At 34.9% G+C, this 18276-nt stretch overlaps 2 protein-coding genes across 3 annotated transcripts in view; one reads left to right on the forward strand and one right to left on the reverse strand.

The window, feature by feature from the left end:
- LOC123014741 (sestrin homolog) overlaps positions 1 to 15232 on the forward strand; it is a 170759-nt gene extending 155527 nt beyond the window's left edge. For both annotated transcript variants that reach the window (XM_044413995.1, XM_044413998.1), the window contains exons 5-10: positions 11244 to 11414; positions 11996 to 12178; positions 12233 to 12467; positions 12631 to 12967; positions 13097 to 13391; positions 13443 to 15232. In XM_044413995.1, the coding sequence (XP_044269930.1) occupies positions 11244 to 11414; positions 11996 to 12178; positions 12233 to 12467; positions 12631 to 12967; positions 13097 to 13391; positions 13443 to 13532 (1311 nt within the window). In that variant the 3' untranslated portion in view covers positions 13533 to 15232. The remainder of the gene's footprint in view (positions 1 to 11243; positions 11415 to 11995; positions 12179 to 12232; positions 12468 to 12630; positions 12968 to 13096; positions 13392 to 13442) is intronic.
- A 95-nt stretch (positions 15233 to 15327) lies between these two features.
- LOC123014740 (zinc finger protein 260-like) lies at positions 15328 to 18099 on the reverse strand. The gene is made up of 7 exons (XM_044413994.1): positions 17745 to 18099; positions 17085 to 17690; positions 16664 to 17035; positions 16055 to 16610; positions 15858 to 16003; positions 15641 to 15801; positions 15328 to 15591 (listed from the first exon to the last, which is right to left on the reverse strand). The coding sequence occupies exons 1-7, from the start codon at positions 17889 to 17891 to the stop codon at positions 15438 to 15440; spliced, it is 2142 nt and encodes a 713-aa protein (XP_044269929.1). The 5' UTR covers positions 17892 to 18099; the 3' UTR covers positions 15328 to 15437.
- Positions 18100 to 18276: the final 177 nt, after the last annotated feature.

The raw sequence follows: 18276 nt of genomic DNA on the forward strand, positions 1-18276 counted from the left end.
GAAATGACCAAACAATAGGTTCGAGCGATGACCTGACCTGACACGAATATACCGCAGAATATTATACTATTGGATGGATATGCGATCCCACACAAATGATTTGGATGCAACAGTGGCGTAGCCCAAGACAAATTATTATCAATTACGAATTCTTAATTAGAACATTTTCTTAGATTTCTTTAGTTACGTCCAGAAATAAAAGAAATGTTGTACGGGTGAAATGTGGTCAAATTTTCGACAAAATGATGAAATAAGATAAGGTGTACAGAAACGAAAGTCATCTTCGAATTGAAAAATTCAGAAAAACATGTAAAACACAAATGAACTGTAACTAGACAACTTCATTTGTGTCCGGATAACTATTCCCAGAATTTATGTTCAATAGTTTAAAGAGAAATTGCGATTCATAACCTGGATGAAGCATACTACACACAATGTGTATACAAAATGACACAAAAACCTCTGGTATGATGTAGGAAACCTACCAAGAAAAACCTCTAAAAAATGTATTAAAAAAATCCATTGTTATATTTAACCCTAAAATATATGGTAAAATTGGCAATATCGTCAATATTTCGGTATATTCGCTGTAATTTTATTTTAATTGTTGTGAAAATGAAACAAACTTGGTATATTTTACAACTGTAACTATGACCACTTTTATTGGTTATTTGGTGGCATTAACTGAGCTTTAGGAGAGCAATTGCAATTCCAAAGCATTTTTTAGGTATTGGTTACACACACTCTCAATGCTTCAAGTGCAAGAAAATCAATATTTATTTAATTGCTATAAATAGCAGTACGTGTTTATGAGATTTTTGTAATGAGACTTTCCTTTGTTGAAAACTTCCATAAAAATAAATTAGCAAATGTTTAAAGGCTATAAAAACATATTCAAATAGTTTTTATTTTACATACATAGAAATTCCTTGTTTTTTTTTTGTTTTTTATACATAATGTAGCATTTGTAATTATTGTCTTAACATTTTTACGATAATATTGACATTCTTTAAAAACAAGGCATTTTACTAAAATATGGGCGATAAATATTCATAATCAAACAAAGTAGTCGAAGTCGATTCTCGAAGTAAAATTCGAGTCTACTCAAATGCTTGATTAAAAAAAATGTGATCACATTTTTGAAATAAAATAATTTTCCAAAATACCAACAGACCTTTTCCAAATGCAGAAATGCCACGAGCTGTGACTAATTATTCGCAAATATCTAATTCAAATACTTATAGAGTTAAACTTTGATTACCTAATTACCTTCATTCTGAATCAGTTGGATTGCCTTTATTATACCAAAAATAATTTCAATTATGTCAAAACAATTATTGGTAGATTCATAATAATTCAATCAAAATGCAGTTTTAGCAATGTACTCTTGCTTGTGTATCATTTTAATTGTGTAATTGACGACACTTTCGAGCTTGTTGTGCAACACTAATTAAAAACTTTGTTACGCCACTGGCGTGTCGGAGGAGTGTCGACCGAGATGGGTCGTTAAGTCTCCGTTCCCTTTTCAAGGCCACCGAAAATGGTCTTGGGTATTTGATGATTCTCCCAAGTCCAAGTCGCTCGCTTATCGATTTCGTCCGGTTGTTTTTATTGCTTTTGATACGAGAAGGTAATATTTTTATTTAACGTTTCTTCCCTTTAATCGAATTCTTCGGTGACTTTCGCCATGTCTCAGCTATGTATTAATAACGAAGGGCGGGTGGAAAAAATTCAGGTTATAGCAAGGATGTCAGCAAACAACTTGTAATTTAATCTTTTTGTAAACACAAAGCCATAGAGATTGGAAAATAAGGAAATTATACCAATAATAAAATTTTACTGCCATATTTCCAATTTCCTATCCGGGGGTCGCGGTTTTTAATCGTTTTAATCGAAATCTTTGAGTAAATATTGCCTAAGTTGACACAGTCGTTTTTTTTCAAGCGATCACAAACATATGTGCCACCACATCTGCGTAACACTCACAAAGAAGATTGATAAAAACCGAGACAGCTTCTTCGAATGAAGGCTTATCAGTAAGTTTTCAAAGTTTGTTTATCAAAGTTTGCCAATTAGCAACATCTGATGAGGGAGTAATTGTCACTAATAAATTGTCTCGGGGCGTAAATATTTCAGTTCTAAAATTAGAAGGACTTCCGTGGTTCAGAAATATCGTCAAGGGGCGAAGTTTTAGCTCAAATCGCGGATTGTGGGTGTCTTGGACCGATTCCATAATGAGCGGTAATGACCGCTATGAAAAAATCTAATGATTTCTAATCGGATTGAGTCCCTTTGTGGCGGCTTTCATCACTTCAACCTGATTCTAAGAGAAAAGTTGCTATCCGGAGGAAATCTGGTTGACATTTAAGAATTTTCTTGTACCTGTTTAGATTTATAGCGAAGTTTCTCTTTTATGTTAAATAAATGCCATTTTAAAGGTACATAAGGAACGTTGCTTATCGACGCCTTAACGCAAAATGTGTGTAATTGCAGGCAAATAAAAAGTCCCACGCCACTGGAACAATTTGTAGGAAATACAATTCACTACTTTCTTGTGAAAACAATATGAAATAAACATGAAAACAACATAAATATTTTTGATAACAAAATACCTATAATCTCCGTCGAGTTATTTGAGGTAATCGAAAAGGCAATCGTTTTGATTATTCTATGAATGTTTGCTTTGGAGGCATTTGTAATTAAGCCATGTCTGTGATCATATGAAGAACATATCTAGTGAGGGCTCTGTAATGTGAACCGAAAACATGACAGAGTAATTTCACAACTCATTAATGTAAATCAGTCTATTATCGGATTAAGTAGTACGAAATTGAGTCAGTTTATCCAGTGCTATTAAGCAATATATCCCTTTAAAACTAATCTCATCAAGTAGGTTAGGGAAGGCATAGTAAAACAAGATGCTATCGGCTTACGTTCTCGCCTACTATATAGTAGCGCAGCCAACTTTTGCCGGAAAAGGATTAGTCTCCTCCTAAGAACCGGCAGTGTTAAATTTCCCTTCGACCTTATTGTGGAACGACTTTTGACTCAAGGGAGGACCAGAATGTCGCAAGGAAATTTGCCGTAAATTTTACCGACAGTTTGTTGACCTTTCAAGTTATTGTGATAAGATCCGGAACCCACCCTCGAAAACACTCTGTTTTCATTTGCCCTTCTTTCGTTAATAAACTTGGAATGAACGGACACTAAAGGCAGACAGCGCGATTAGGTATAGTTAATAAAAAAGAAATGACTCTTCATCGTTTACTTGATAATTGGATCGTTTTTCTTCGGACACCCTACCCTTACTGCCACCACAAAGGACCCACTATTAAATTGAAATGAATCACGAACGGAAAAACATTTTTCAGACTGAAGGAATTTTAAATCAAGGAAGGCAAACTAACTTCAAGGCGATTTCACTATTTGACATCAAAAAAATTTGTACAAGGATAAGGAAATATAAATAAAAACGGTTTATTTACTTAATATTGACAAAATATGAAATAACTATCACAATGTTACACAAAAAAGTAATTAAAACTAATGCTTGTTTAAATTAAAGGTCAACTGCAACATAGGAAGAATCAACTCACCAAGTGTGGTGACCGATTAAAAAACGCCATCAGCTGCAAATTAGAATATACTCGCCTTTAAATTATCAAAAACCACTTCTATGTTTTCAAACATATTGGTGCCAATAGTAAAATAAACAACTGGAATATAAAATGCCACTTACTAATTTTGCATAATTTTAAATGTTCCAAACATGTTTAGCTTATCAATGAAATTTTTGTTATCATGTTTGTTTTTTAAGTAGTGAACACCTTTTTTATTCAATGTTTGTTAGATTTTAAACTTTTAGAAGGAAATTTTTAGGTGGCGAAAAATTGCACAATAGTGGATGCAGTGACGTGAAGTTTCACGATTTCGCAACTTTGAAACGATCAATGACGCGATCTCATGTGTCATTGCATTTATAATTTTTCTGATAAATTCCTAAAAATCATGCAGAGATTATCAAAGGTCGAGAGTGAGTCTGTCCTTCAAACCACTTTTACTCCTATTATCTATCACAAGGGCTCTAAAGCATCAAAAGCTTTTAATGAGGCAATTTCATTCATTAAAGGGAAACTCAAAATTATCTAAAAGTGTTTTATCCTGTCTATTTTTGGTAACTTTTACGTGTTGTGTTATACTTATACACAATATCAAAATTTAGCACCCACACACCTGATGGTCAATATCTAAAACTTGTATGATAATTATTTAATTTATTCTTGTATTTCTGACCCAGACTTCGAAAAAAAATAATGTCAATATCGGCCTAAAAATCTGCAATTTGTATGTTTATTAGGCCTGATTTAAGCTAAGTGAAAGTGGTTTTTTTAATCACTTTTCTAAAGAGTGGTTTAGCGATTGTGCAGATAATGATACCGTTCGCATGCTATCCGAGTCCTTGACCAATGCCTTATGAAAATAATGTGTTGTTTACCTTTGCTGCTTCTGGTGTTGACACATTTATGCCGTCACGTCTTCTGTATCTTGTCGTTTATTTGCGAAAGAATGAAAATGTGCAAAGGAGGGATGTTGTTTACCGTCAGTTTGGAAGCGGCTTCATGTCGATACTTGTTGATATGTAAAAGTCCTTGTTGCCTTGATAAGCAATTAATTGTCGTCTTGTCCCATTGTAGGAAATAACAGCGTTCATGGCCATGTCAGATTTATCGCACAATGGGATGTCATTAGCGTTATACATTCCCTATGTAGACCTTATTTCGTCCGGAGCCGCTAATAATTTCATGTCTTGTAAGGCACGATTCGAAAATACCTTTGGAGAAATTATATTGCCATTCAAGTCGGTATTGTTTCGTTGCCATGGCTCGAGATTCACAAATAATTTTCTCTTACATATACAGGATTCAATCTTTTTGAATTGAAACACGTTCTTTATTTTCCCTTAGAAACTATCACAGAGTAAAGTTCAACCAATTCGTCCTGTATAAAGGGCGTGAGCAATCACAGTAATTAGCAGTGGGAGAATCAAACAACAGTTATTTAATAATTTATCACGTAGGAAGGGCGAAGACAATGGGAGGCGACAGTCCCGAGAAGGGGAGGCAGTATGTATATGCAAATCCCTTATAGCACATGAAATTTAAATCATCCCTTAACGAGCTAAGATATATCTTTCTTCTTGAATCTCGGACGTAATCTTCACGCTCCACTTTAGTGAAATTCATCTTACAAAAATTTTAATGAGTTGACATAATTAATTAACAATTCGCGTCGCTTTAATTCCAAAATGCAAACAAAGCCCGCTGGACCAGTCCCCATGTCCTAGATGGCACTTTATATAATCAAATACTAAAGTACTATTAAAATTTCCGACGCTGTCTCTATCGACTTATTTATTCAAGACTTATTAGCCATCCTTTTTAGTTGGCGAGGTGAACACGGAATCGAAAGTAGCATTTCATCATCACGTACTAGTCGAGTAAAACTGGGCCCTTGTCCGGACCGGAGAGGTCACAGTCGTAAATTCAAATCGTCAACCCACACCATAACCGGCGCCCAGAAACTTACCATAACGTCTGACCGTGGACCACTCCATGGGTCGTTCACTTGGGCCGGTTACGGGGTGGATGGTATGTGGCACCGGATCGATTGGGATGCAGACTAGGTCTGGACCCTTATTTAAAAATATGAGACGGGTTTAAGGAGCCGCATCTAGGCCTGTTTATGTTTCAACATCAAGAGCTTTTCAATTGGGTGGATTACAAGCTGATAATGTTTTTTTTACCCAAAAAAGCACCATCAACAACAAAAAGAGAAAATTAATTTTATTGAAATTTAATATTCGCCCTATGTATTTTATCACCATTAAAGCTGTTTTTGTTTTTATTATCCATTAAAAACAGCCATTGTTACTAATTTTTTAACGATATAAAGATATTATTCATGACAATCAATATTTTAAAGTAATAGATAACATATCTATAATAGGTTAGTGCAAAATATCTTTTGTTGCAGTTCACTTTTTTACGTCATGCAACCCAAACTTTGAAACCTTTCTCAATAAACATTTCGCTGATATTTATTTATAATTGAAACGTGACAGTTGCGTGCGTCTAAGAGGGTTTATGATTAATTCAAGTTGAAGTCACTTGAAAATCAATTTTTACAAAGACATATCTAGTTTCACGTGTAACTAATCTCGATTTTTTGGGTAATTTACCTTGTCAATCAATTTCAGACAAATCCAACATGAGTTCCCTTTTATCTTTGTGTTTACTTTGTCGAAAAACATTTTTGACGATGGCCAGAAAACAGCTTGAAGGACGAGTGTTACCAAAACTCCCGTTGCGTGTTATTTTTTCATAAGAAATTTCCCTTAGTAACAAACAGCCTCCAGCACTTATCCCTAGTTTTTTAATCATACATCTATTTTAATAAATGTTGCTTTGCATTGTAAGTTATTATCGTTTATGATAGTGTGTTTTGAGTGATTATGGCAGTTTATCTTTATTAAAATATCTTCAGCAAACAAGCAACTCTGGCATCCAAATGGAACAGAGGTAGTTCCTATTTTCATCCAAATATAAAAATTCGGATGCATAGTGATAAGGGAGCATAAATATGGCAGGTAGCTATTTCGACTATTATCAGTAGGTAGCTTCCTAGGATAATTTTGGTTCTGTAGCTCCAAAAATAGCGGATGTCTCGATGGGAGACGCATAAATAAATCGAGCTTTTAAAAATTCCTGTATCTCAACCGATTCTTGAATTTTAATCGGATCCAAATATATGCGTAATATTTTTATCAAACGTTCTCTCTGAACGTTTATTCAGATAATATATTTAGGTCAATCGTATTATATAATCTGACGTTAATATGTTTGTTCAACCAGTAGAAGGACTTTATGGGACGCAATCTTCATCCTCTGGTCGTGTGAGGCGAGGGTTTATCGACTAAATAATTAAATTTGACGCGACCCTACGAGGCAGGTACGGTATGATTTTATTATTTAGGTGCTTGATAATTAAAAGTTACGTAACAATCCGGAGATAATTATAGTTTTATCTTGGCAATTATTGTAAACAAATTCACTCTCTCAAAAATAATAGTAAACCAGTCTAAGTAAATAGTGATAGCTAGGAGACAAAGAAAAATCAAAAGAAAAGCCGATGACTCCTTATCAACCGACTTTGCAAGAACTTTGAACCAATTTTGTAAAGTTGCATCGGTTTTTAATGTAAAAAATCGCAAAACGGATCTGTTTTGCACAAAATTGTTTTCTCGAGTGAGATATTTTTATTAAATAAAAAGGTCGTCGGGTGGTTAGTTGATATGATTCCGTATCGCTGGACGCCTTTCGCTCCCCTCGCTTTCTCCCCCTTCAAATTTACCATCGAATTTTGAATATATTATGAATCATCTGTCGACCCTTCTGAAGGTTGGTTCCAGTGAAAAATCGAGTGATCTTTCATCGAAAGGTACACATTTTGGTAATTTTTTTCCGTAATTAGGCTAGGCTGGTAACATTTTTATTTGTAGTGGAAACTGAAAACCCGTTATTTTTTACAGTCCCCGTTTTATATTCACACACTTGTTTATTATTTACACATTTCTGAAATAATCATTAATTTGCAAATACCTGTATTTGTGAATAAATTTGCAGTTTCCTGTGTACACAAAACAACTTTCTCGTCTGTCTATTAATTATATTGCTGTGTTTTTTTGCCACAGTAATAGGAACCCACTTGAAGTGTAATGGTGCGTTGAAATTCCATATAGTCAAAATCCGATAAATGTGCAAGGAACGCGATAATAAAACGCGAAAAAACGACACGTGTTTAAATATTTAAAGATCACAATGCAAATACGCATTTTTTTACTCTCCATTTTGAAAATAAACACTAAAAAACGAGTAAATTTATTCAGTTAAAAGCAGCCAGGGATGACGCCCCAACATAACATAATAACAGCATTCAACCCTATTACCGGATTCGATTAAGAGTTTTTATTTGTTCTAAAGCAGCGTCGAAGGCGGAAGGTAATAGTATTGTCACTCCCTTCCCTTGAATTCCATCATGTCTTCATTGTATGCTGTAGATTCCTGCAACATTGAATTACACAATGGACTCATTGTGAACAATTCTGCCATGAATTAATTGATCCACCTTTTCATGTATTCAGTATTGTTTCCAAATCTGCCATTTTTAACAACGCTGAAACAAACATCCCCCGACTGAAAAGGTGAAATGCGACAATAACGCATACGCATTTCAACTCCAAATATCAACTTTCTCCCATATTAAACTCAGCAAAGTTGCTTAAAAAATCTATAAAAACAACATCAAACTAAATGACCAATAAAACTCTCTAGTTTTTCTTCGCAAACTTTTCGCTTTTATTGGCTTCAACAAAGCGACTCGAGAACATATACTCTGCAGAGGGGCGCCACCAGAAACCGCCCCGGGGCCAATTTTATTCATAGAGAAGGAGAAAGCTACTTATACTGGAACCACTGAATGAAAATGAATAAAAAATACATATGCAGTTTCTGTTAGGGTATAACTGAAAAAATTAGGGTTTTAAAAAGATGGTTGGGTCGATCTGGACTGAGTGAAAGAAATGCGGACAGAAATGTTCTTAATCAGTTTCCGGAGAACGATTTGCTTTAACTCCGGTTAATTCCGGGTTAAGGTCGAGCTTTGCTGTTATTGGCATATGACTGATGTAAGGTCTCGGGTCCTGCGTAAGCACAAAAAGGAGTCGTTCACATTCAGGTGAGGCACGTGTTATGGGTTTAATAGCTCGGACCAATTATGTAGCAGAGTTCCTGTAAAGCTGCAAAGTCCGCACATTTAGGTGGTGTTATCACGCAACATCTCCGCTTAGTTCGGCCAAACTACGAAATAATTAGGAAATTAACTCGGCTATCAAACCCCTATTTAATGCGATTTGTTGTTGTTGACGTTCGAGCTTTTTCTACTCCGATTTTTTTGAATAATAATAATTAGTGCTGAGTGGTGAACGCTTCGCTGGATATGTGGGTTAAGTAAAAAGTATGCAAGGAAGAAAGTAACATCATACTTATACATTATACAAAATGTCCGGCCAATTTTCATAAGCTCGGATGGTTCAGACAAGTTTTTATGCCGATAGTTCCATTTCGAGAGTTGTAAACAAAGGAATTGATTTTAATTTATGTACCGACCCACAGCTGGATACGGATTTTTTACGTTACATGTGTGCGAAAATTATGTAAACATGTGTGAATTTCAAGGCTGAGGAGATTAAAGAAAAATAAATGCGCATAACTAAATTTCAAGTGCTCCCGTAGGTGCGGCATTTGCATAATTTATAACACTCGAAACAACCCCCTAAAAGCATATGTTGCGGGTTGTCTGTACTCCAAATCTAATTTTTGTGACAAAATTTTCGATTACCAAACTAGTGTAACTGCTCCAAAAAAACAAAGACTCGAGTAACTTGATAAAAGTACACCTACCCAAGTCTAGTGATAAACGACTTGTTTGTTTCCCAAGTTTAAAAAATATTTAGAAGTTTGTAGACGTGACTAAATCAGCGTATAACTTCTATTTTAATCTATCCTAATTGTTAACACGCTTTGTTTTGTTTTTCCATTAGAATATTTCGGTTAAAATTCGTCAGGATTCAACTTCTCTCAATCGGATTGTTCCAGAAATTCGCATTTTATCTTATCGGCGATAATCTCGGAATTATCGCTTCGAAACCGAGAAAACTGGGTGAATTTCCACAGAATCTCATCAATCGAGACGGAACCAGGGCATGCAACATCCTTGAAAAAATAAATCGTGCTATATACATAAATTTGTTTATAGAGTTGAGCCATCGTGTTTATATTTACTAATTAATAGCGAATTTGGAACTAGTGTTTAACAATTAGGACCACTGAAAACTTGGGAAATGTCAACTAGGACCACAGCTCTCCTAAATCACGTCGTTATGAAGACACCGCTCGTGTCGCTTTAAATAAATCGAGGGTTTTATTATGAATCATGTTTTCGGTTTAAATTAGAAGTGAAGTACATCCAAAAGAATGAAAAGGGAGGGAATTACGGAGAATTGTGGGAAATCTGTTTATTTTCGTTTAGTCCCTCAATCTGTTTGTGGACTTAACCCATTTTAGTGATTAATTTCAAACACAAGATTTTTTTCTAATCATAATGCAGGAAATGAGTTTTTTGTTGAATTAATCGCAGCCCATAATAGGACTGGTTGTGGTGTAAATTGATAACGATTATCACTGTGGTTGTCGTCCAAGTAACTTTTCGCCTTTGTTTATTGTAACAATTTCACGACAATATTAGCATAATAGTCGTACGAGTTGTGTTGTTTTATCGCTGCGATAAAATTCTGCTTTGAAGTTTTTTCTCCGTTTCCTGTTTTCTTCACTTAAAACGGAGATTGTTCTCACTGTAAAATATCATGTAGCATTTGCATTCGGTCTAAATTCTTCTTAGGGCACAGGAATACGAATCTGATCGAAATTCCCGTTATCTCGTGTTTTCCCGGTCTCCTGATCTAATAAATTCTTCATGGATTATTAATAGCGAGATTAGAGAGGCATTATCTTGTCTGGCTTGAAGCTAACATTTTTTTTTGAGTGTTTGCTGTATTATCAATTTGCTTTCAAGGCCTAATCAGTTGTTTACCTCTGACTTGAGATTGAAATCCTTATTGCAAAAATTGCGACAGGGCATTTGTCAACAATGCAAATCGTGTAATTGTTTCGCTTCTAACGGCAAGAAGTATAACATATTTTATGCATTCCGTACTTACCTCGATTGTAAACAATTAAATATTTATTACCCTTTAAAGAGAAATTATAAAATCCCGTAAACAAATTAATGCGCAACTGAGGTTAACCTGTTGCTCTCTTTTTCCCTTGAAAATCCACCACGAATTTAAAGAAATCGTGAAAAGACACCTTTAATTAACAGTCAGATTAATTTTTTAAAATCATAATTGATATTTGAGTTTTTTTTGTATCAACACCGTAATAAACTTGCCACGTGTTGCTGTAAGGTGTAATGCAACCAGTATAAATTATGTAAATTTAATATATCTACTAAAACTTGTTTTGCATACTGAAATGTTGACATTATGAACTTATTTCATAACGTCAGATAAATATAATAAATCCCATTTATAAAAGCATTTTTCTCACAATGATTTTTCTTTTTTACAGACGAACAATCTCTTCGTGGATGCCTTTCTACAAAGCAACAGATTGGACCATGTGAGTCAGGTAATGGGGTATCATACCTCATATTTGGACCACTTTCTCAAGACTCAAAATTTCATACTACGAGGAGATGGACCACTTCCGTTTCATTATAGGCATTACATTGCAATAATGGTGAGTTTCCAGCAGAAAATCAATTGGAAGTGGACATATCAGAATCCAAAAGATCGTTATTGCCCAACAGCCCTTATCAATTTAACGGACACACCAACTGACGTTTATTATTCAAATCTCCAAAAGCGTTAACGAATTCAAATATTAAAATTAGAAGATAAATTAACTTAATCGATCCAAGAAATTCACGAAGCAGGTGACGAACGGCCGGTTTTTAAATACCGGTTCCCGGGTTTCATACATAATTTTTGAAACAAATTTTGTTTGTTATATTAAATTGGGACGAACGATTGATTAATCATTTAGAATATGTTTCAAGGCTGAACTGTGCTCACATTGCACTTTATTTCGTCACGACCACCGGAAAGTTTATTAATAAACGTTCCGAGTCGGTTCCTCACTCATTTCAATAATCGTGACATAATATTTTTAACTCGGGCAGATTTACTGCAGTTGCAAGTCATTTCTCTGGTTTTATCTCGAATATTTTCCATTTCTTGCATGAACAAGTTTCCGTTTTTGCAATATTAGCTTTAATTGATCGTACAAGTTAATTAGCAGGAAACTTGTTTTGATTGCAGGCCGCAGGACGACATCAGTGTGGATATTTGATAAATCTTCAGAAACAAGAATTTCTTCTGTTGGGGGGCGATCACAGTTGGCTCAAAGGCCTTAGTTCTATACCACCAAAGTTAAAAAATCTTTACGATATCAATAAAATATTAGCCCATAGACCTTGGCTGTTAAATACGTCTCATATTGAGGTGAGAGTCGAGTTTTGTGGTGTTTGAGGGTTGTTAATTGGATCTGTTTTGCAGAAATTGACTAAGGGGAAAGATAGCTGGTCTTTGGCCGAAGTCATACACGCTATAGTCATATTGACTCATTTTCATTCGCTGTGTTCTTTTGTGTTTGCTTGTGGTGTTAATCAAGAAGTGGATCAAGCTGGCGGATTCAAGTACCAAATGCCTGGTGAAACTAGAGGCTCGGCTCATCCCAGCAATACGAATCAAACTAATCCCAAAGATATACCAACTGTCGATATAACCGAAGGTAAGGCCTTTGACTTCAGTTTAAAAGAAACAAAAACAACACCATGATGATTGTTATTTATGATCACAATGATAACTAAAAGCGGACGTAATTCTGACTAATCGTGACTCGACTGAATCGATGATTGGTGAAACTCGAATTGAATGTTTTTTCGTTGTTACAGACTGGAAAAATTCTTCTCAAGTTGGTCCTCCATCGCCCACAGAACCCGAAGTAGGAATAAATACAATTATGCAACGCATGAAAACACTTTCGGAACAGAACGAAGAATGCACCCCAGTAGAATTAGCCAAACGTTTTGAAAATATCGAAACGCAATCTGCCGAATTAGGGTTGATAGGGGCTGAACGGTTAGAAACTCCAGCAGATATTAGTTGTTTTATTGAAGACGTAAAATTTGGATATCAAGATTTCGCCAAAAGGGACGAACAGTCCGATTTCCCCACGTTTAGGGTACAGGACTATTCGTGGAACGACCACGGATATTCCCTGGTTAATAGGTAAGCTAATTTTGAATAAATAACAACAAAATTCATCAAATATTCCGATCTAATAACACTTTGTTAAAGAAAAAATGTTGCAATAAAGTGATTTCAGTGCCACTAATTTGAATTTGTGCTTTTTTTCAGGTTATATAACGACGTAGGGAATCTGCTGGATGACAAATTCAAGACTGCACAAAACCTGACTTACTACACGATGGGGGGCCGCACGGACGTGGACACGTCGCGGTTCCGCAGAGCCATCTGGAACTACATCCAGTGTCTCTTAGGAATCCGTCACGACGATTACGACTATGGGGAGATCAACCAACTCCTAGAGCGCTCTTTGAAGACGTTCATTAAGAGCGCTTGTTGTTATCCAGAGCGCGTGACTAAGAAGGACTATGACAGGGTTCTTAGGGAGTTCAAGCACAGCGAAAAGGTAGATAACCCCTTGGGGTTGCGTAGGTTGATCTAATGGGCGTTTGTGCAGGTCCATGTGAATCTAATGGTCCTGGAGGCGCGGATGCAGGCGGAATTGCTATACGCCTTGAGGACTGTGAACCGCTACATGACAAATTAAAGGAGTGCCCCCATGGAAAAAGTTTCACTCTATCGGCCCAATTCGAGGATGTGGGTATGGATTTGTATGTTATTATATTGCACAGAAGTTGAGATGACGGATACTGTGGTTTTAAATATTAATTTTATTGTTGTCTGTTTTTAAAACCTATTTTATTGAAGATTCAAATGTGTTATTTATGTAATATTAAGAAATTGATTTCATGTGGTAAAACTGTATTTATCATGATCATTTTTTGAATATAATTAATGTGGTAAGTATATTATCAATCGAACAATTATTCAACTCGTAATGTGTTGATATTTTTGTATTGACTTTTTTCTACTAATTTGCATTAAAATTTGATAAAGGTAGAAAAAAGTATTGTGCACCATACATATTAAATATGTGACCACCTTTGTAAATAATTTGAATACTATATATAATAACATTTATATTGTGTAAATATAAATTTTCTGAGTTATGGAAGTTATACATCACCGCTCTCTTAATTTTTTAATTGTGTTTAACATCTTTGCGTTCACTTATCTGTGGCTTCCGACCAGTGTATATAATTATTGTTTTTAAACGTTAATTATTGTCCAATATTTTATATTGTAAGTATGGATCTGGTCAAAGTAATTTTTTATGTTGCGATACTATTAAGGAGGCTTATAATATTCTCAAATTAATTTTTATAAATGACTGACTGGATTATTTGAATCGAGGTTTCCGTTTTTTTCGCATAGTATTTGAGTAACATTGTAAGGCATTATGTAATCATTTTGTTGCGACAACAAATGATTGGGGAAACCATCTTTTCTTTACTTGTATCCCAAATTTTTGTCTTGATCTCAGTATTAATTATAATTTTGAATTGAATTCATATTTTAGTATATTTTCACTGCCATATTAATAGTTTATATTAAACAGTAACAAACAAATTTCGCCAACTGTTTCATCACCACAAAAATATTTCTTCATCTGTTTGTTCGCTGCTTAAAAGATAAACAAAAATTTTATCCAATTGATGTTTTTTAGTTTCGTTACAAATTTTGAAAATTATAAGTATATTTAGAAATAATATGATGCTGTGATGTTACAATTTCTGTATTTATTTGAAACAATATCACTGTTTGTTTTCATTGCTTTGTCAGTTTAACCGAATTTTTGTTTGTACAAATTTGTTTGCCGGGTAGATATGTAATACAATCGACTCTGAAAGCCATAAATTATTACATATCTACCTTTACGCTTGCAAACTTCTGCTATTTTTTATATTGTAAAAGTTAATTTCAAATTATAAATATTATATTAAAAAAAGGTGAATTGACGCAGAAGTACAAAATATATTATGATCGGAAGAGTGTAAAATACGGATTTCATAACGTCATTACTGTAAGATAAAAACAATAAAATTCTAATATTTATGCACACATTTTACAGGAAACTAAATCACACCTAAAATTGTATTTCAGTCAAAATTTTACGAATGGACCTTAAACAAATGCCTGTTATGAAATCCCTCGTTATGTCACAGTTACGTTGTTGTGGGGTATTCTCCAATTTGTGATATTTATCTTAATGTGATTACTGTGTAATAGATTTTAGATTGTTTCAATTGAATACCTTCAATAAGTTTTGTTGATGTTTAACCATAGACCTTTAGTGAGATGTTTTAATTTAATTAATCCACTTTCAAATAAAGTAGTTTCATGCTATCTCTGCCTTTTAATCACCCCCCAACCCCTTAAATCACCACCAAACCCTTCACTTACAAAATCGTTTATTCGATGATTTATGTAAAAAATGACACTACAAATAAATCGCAAGTGTATTGTGGATCCAAAGAAAAATAGATAAAATTGTAAATGATAAAATACAGCACAATAAATAGACAGTCTTTTTCGATTGAGAATGACGCTTCTACCTGTGTTTTTTGGCATGAGACATCATCGTGGATCTGGATACGAAAGTTTTCCCGCAACTTTCACAAGCGTAAGGTCTTTCGCCGGTATGGAGACGTTTATGGATAGCCATCGGTGTAAACTGGGTAAAGGTTTGTCCACACAAATCGCAACTGAAACACTCTAATGACAAAAATCCACGCGAAACGAAAAATACAATACCTATAAGGCCTCTCGCCGGTATGCGACCTTCTGTGACATCTCAAAGCGTCTCTTCGAGCAAAAGCCTTGCCACACATCTCGCAAACGTACGATTTTTCCCCAGTGTGCATCGTTGTGTGAATTCGCAAATCTACCTTAGTCAAAAAACCCTTTCCACAAACCTGGAATTACAAACAAATTGTAATTGTTTCCAATTCAGACAAAATAAAAAAAATACCTCGCAAATGAAGGGTTTTTCTCCCGTATGAATCCGCAAATGCGTCTGCAAGTAACTTTTCGACACAAACATCTTATTGCAAACTTTACACGAGTATTTCCGGTTATCCAGGCCTGTGTGCACCTTCTGATGTGCCTTGCAGAGCCCTAAAGTTACCCACCCAATCAATAACGACTCTAAAAATTTCGCAAATTTACCTTTTGTGATGAAACCTCGTCCGCAGGTTTCACAAGTGTACGGTTTCACTCCTAAATGCCTATTCGTGTGGTCTAGTAGCGACTGTTTGGTTTTAAAATTCCGTCCGCACGTCAAACACGGATACGGTTTTTCGTCTGAATGGACTCTTTGATGAACCATCAAATAACTCTTGCACTGGAAGCCTTTGCCGCAAATTGAACAGGAATAATCATATTTTCCCGTGTGTTTGGCGGCATGTTGTGCTAGACCTATTTTCGACCTGAATTCTTTATCGCAATCGTTGCATTTGTACGGCTTTTCCCCAGTGTGCTTTCTCATGTGTTCATTTAATTTGTAGTTTGTTTTATATGATTTGCCACACTCTGTACACACTTTCGGTGACCATATTTTTTTCTTATTGGTTCCTTTTTCCGGTACCTCTATTTGCAGTTTATCTTCATTTTCATCGTCTTCAAGGTCATCAACAAAGTCGCCACCGCTATCGTCACTGTTACTGTCGGTGTTGTTTTTACTTTTTATCGGTAAAGTTGCTCTTTTTAATCGCGTTTTAATTTGCTATGAATTTTTATTTTTATTAAAAAAAAAAAACAACTAAACGTCACACTTACCTTAAATTCCTCTATACTTCCATGAGCCTCTTTTCGATGAGTATTTAAAACCTCATTATTGGGAAAAACAGCAAAACAAATATTACATTTCTGAAATTGTGTTTCATAATGCACTTCATAACTGTCGTCTTTTTGATTTTGATACTGGTTACAAATATTTGCAGTTTCAGGTATAAAAATTTGATTTTCTGAATCATTAACGTGATTCAGTCGTTCGTCAATTAAGAGTGAATTATTACTGTTGCTATCTTCAAGCTTTGGAGATTCTAATTTAATGCTTAAATTGTTAGAACTCGAATGATAATCCAAACTGTCTTTTTCATTGTGGATATGATAAGTGTTGGTATCTTCATGTTGCAAATTATCATTCATCTAAAAAATTAATCATTAGTATAAATCAGTGGTGAGATTACCTGATAACCTTTGAGTGAACCACTGTGTTATCTAAACCACCTGTTAAAGTAATTCCATCAACGGTATTTTCATCAGTCATATTAACATGTAACTCATGTTGCAATCTAAACTGCTCATTCAATAACTGTTGATGTGGAATTAAATCTAAATTATCACTGGCAAATCTTGCACTTTCAATATCATGTCCACTCCCATTTTCTACCAGAATTGAATCCTGCGTTTGTAAACTGTGATTAGAAATGTCCTGATTGGTCAGTTCATGGTGGTTTAAATTAATATTTTCAAGTGGATGTCCATTTATATCAACACTTTGATGAGTTAAAATAATTTCATGTCCCACAATCAACTGCTCTCTTGGTCCTAAGTGAGCCAAATCAATCTCATCAACCCCACCAATTCCATGGTTGGCCAGAAGCTGCTGGTTTTGTGTCATTATCAACTCATGCTCCATTGGGACAACATCCATGCTCTGCTTACTAGAATTAATCTGCTTCAACAAATTTATTAACATTCTTTCCGTGAGAATCGTCTTTTCTTTAAACTCCGCCAACAAATTCAGTTTGTAGATACAGTTTTCGCACACCATTTTCGGAAGCTCGTCGGTTTCGTGCACCTAGTAAACACAAGTGTTGAGGAAGCAAAGCACCTAACCTAACATTTGCATTACTTGAATAGAAAGGCAAGATTCGATTTTTTTCCGTAACTGGCTTATAATTCCGTCGTTTTGGAAGATGTGGACCGCTAAAATCATTGTGGTTGTTGCGGCACAAAGTCTGCACAATTCATTATATCGGGAAGGGTCGATTGCGGCCATTTTGGTGTATTAACAATTCCAATAAATTACACCTTGTGTTTTCGACGAAATGCTACATATTGGAGAACCGCACTACTCGGGAATACGAGAGGGAGGTCAGAGATCCCGCGGAGTGATGAGAAACATGAAAAAACTGATCATTCACTGTGGATTAGGAAAATTACGAAAACTACGTTTGTGAAAAAGACTTAACACGAAGAGTTGTCAAACTGTGATGACAGCGCGCATGCGTCGTCGAAATTGCGTTTTTCAGAAATTTGGTAGATGCGAAATATTATTCTAAAAAACTTAAAAAAAATTGTTTCTGATATAATTCATTAAATTAACTGTTATCACACCTAAAACACCATAACTTTACAAAACGTCCTGTTATTCCTGATATAAA

This window comes from Tribolium madens, unplaced genomic scaffold, assembly GCF_015345945.1.
Source record: "Tribolium madens isolate multiple individuals breed KSU strain unplaced genomic scaffold, Tmad_KSU_1.1 Scaffold_97;HRSCAF=244;Tcas5.2_LG3a, whole genome shotgun sequence".
In the NCBI taxonomy this organism is placed as follows: domain Eukaryota; kingdom Metazoa; phylum Arthropoda; class Insecta; order Coleoptera; family Tenebrionidae; genus Tribolium; species Tribolium madens.

What these genes read in the sequence shown, in the direction of transcription:
- LOC123014740 (XM_044413994.1), bottom strand. Translation starts at nt 17,891, where the DNA reads ATGGCCGCAATCGACCCTTCCCGATATAATGAATTGTGCAGACTTTGT. An exon ending in GAAGTATAGAGGAATTTAAG is followed by an intron (nt 16,611 to 16,663) that starts GTAAGTGTGACG and finishes AAAAATTCATAG; the next exon opens with CAAATTAAAACGCGATTAAA. An exon ending in AAAAACCCTTCATTTGCGAG is followed by an intron (nt 15,802 to 15,857) that starts GTATTTTTTTTA and finishes TTGTAATTCCAG; the next exon opens with GTTTGTGGAAAGGGTTTTTT.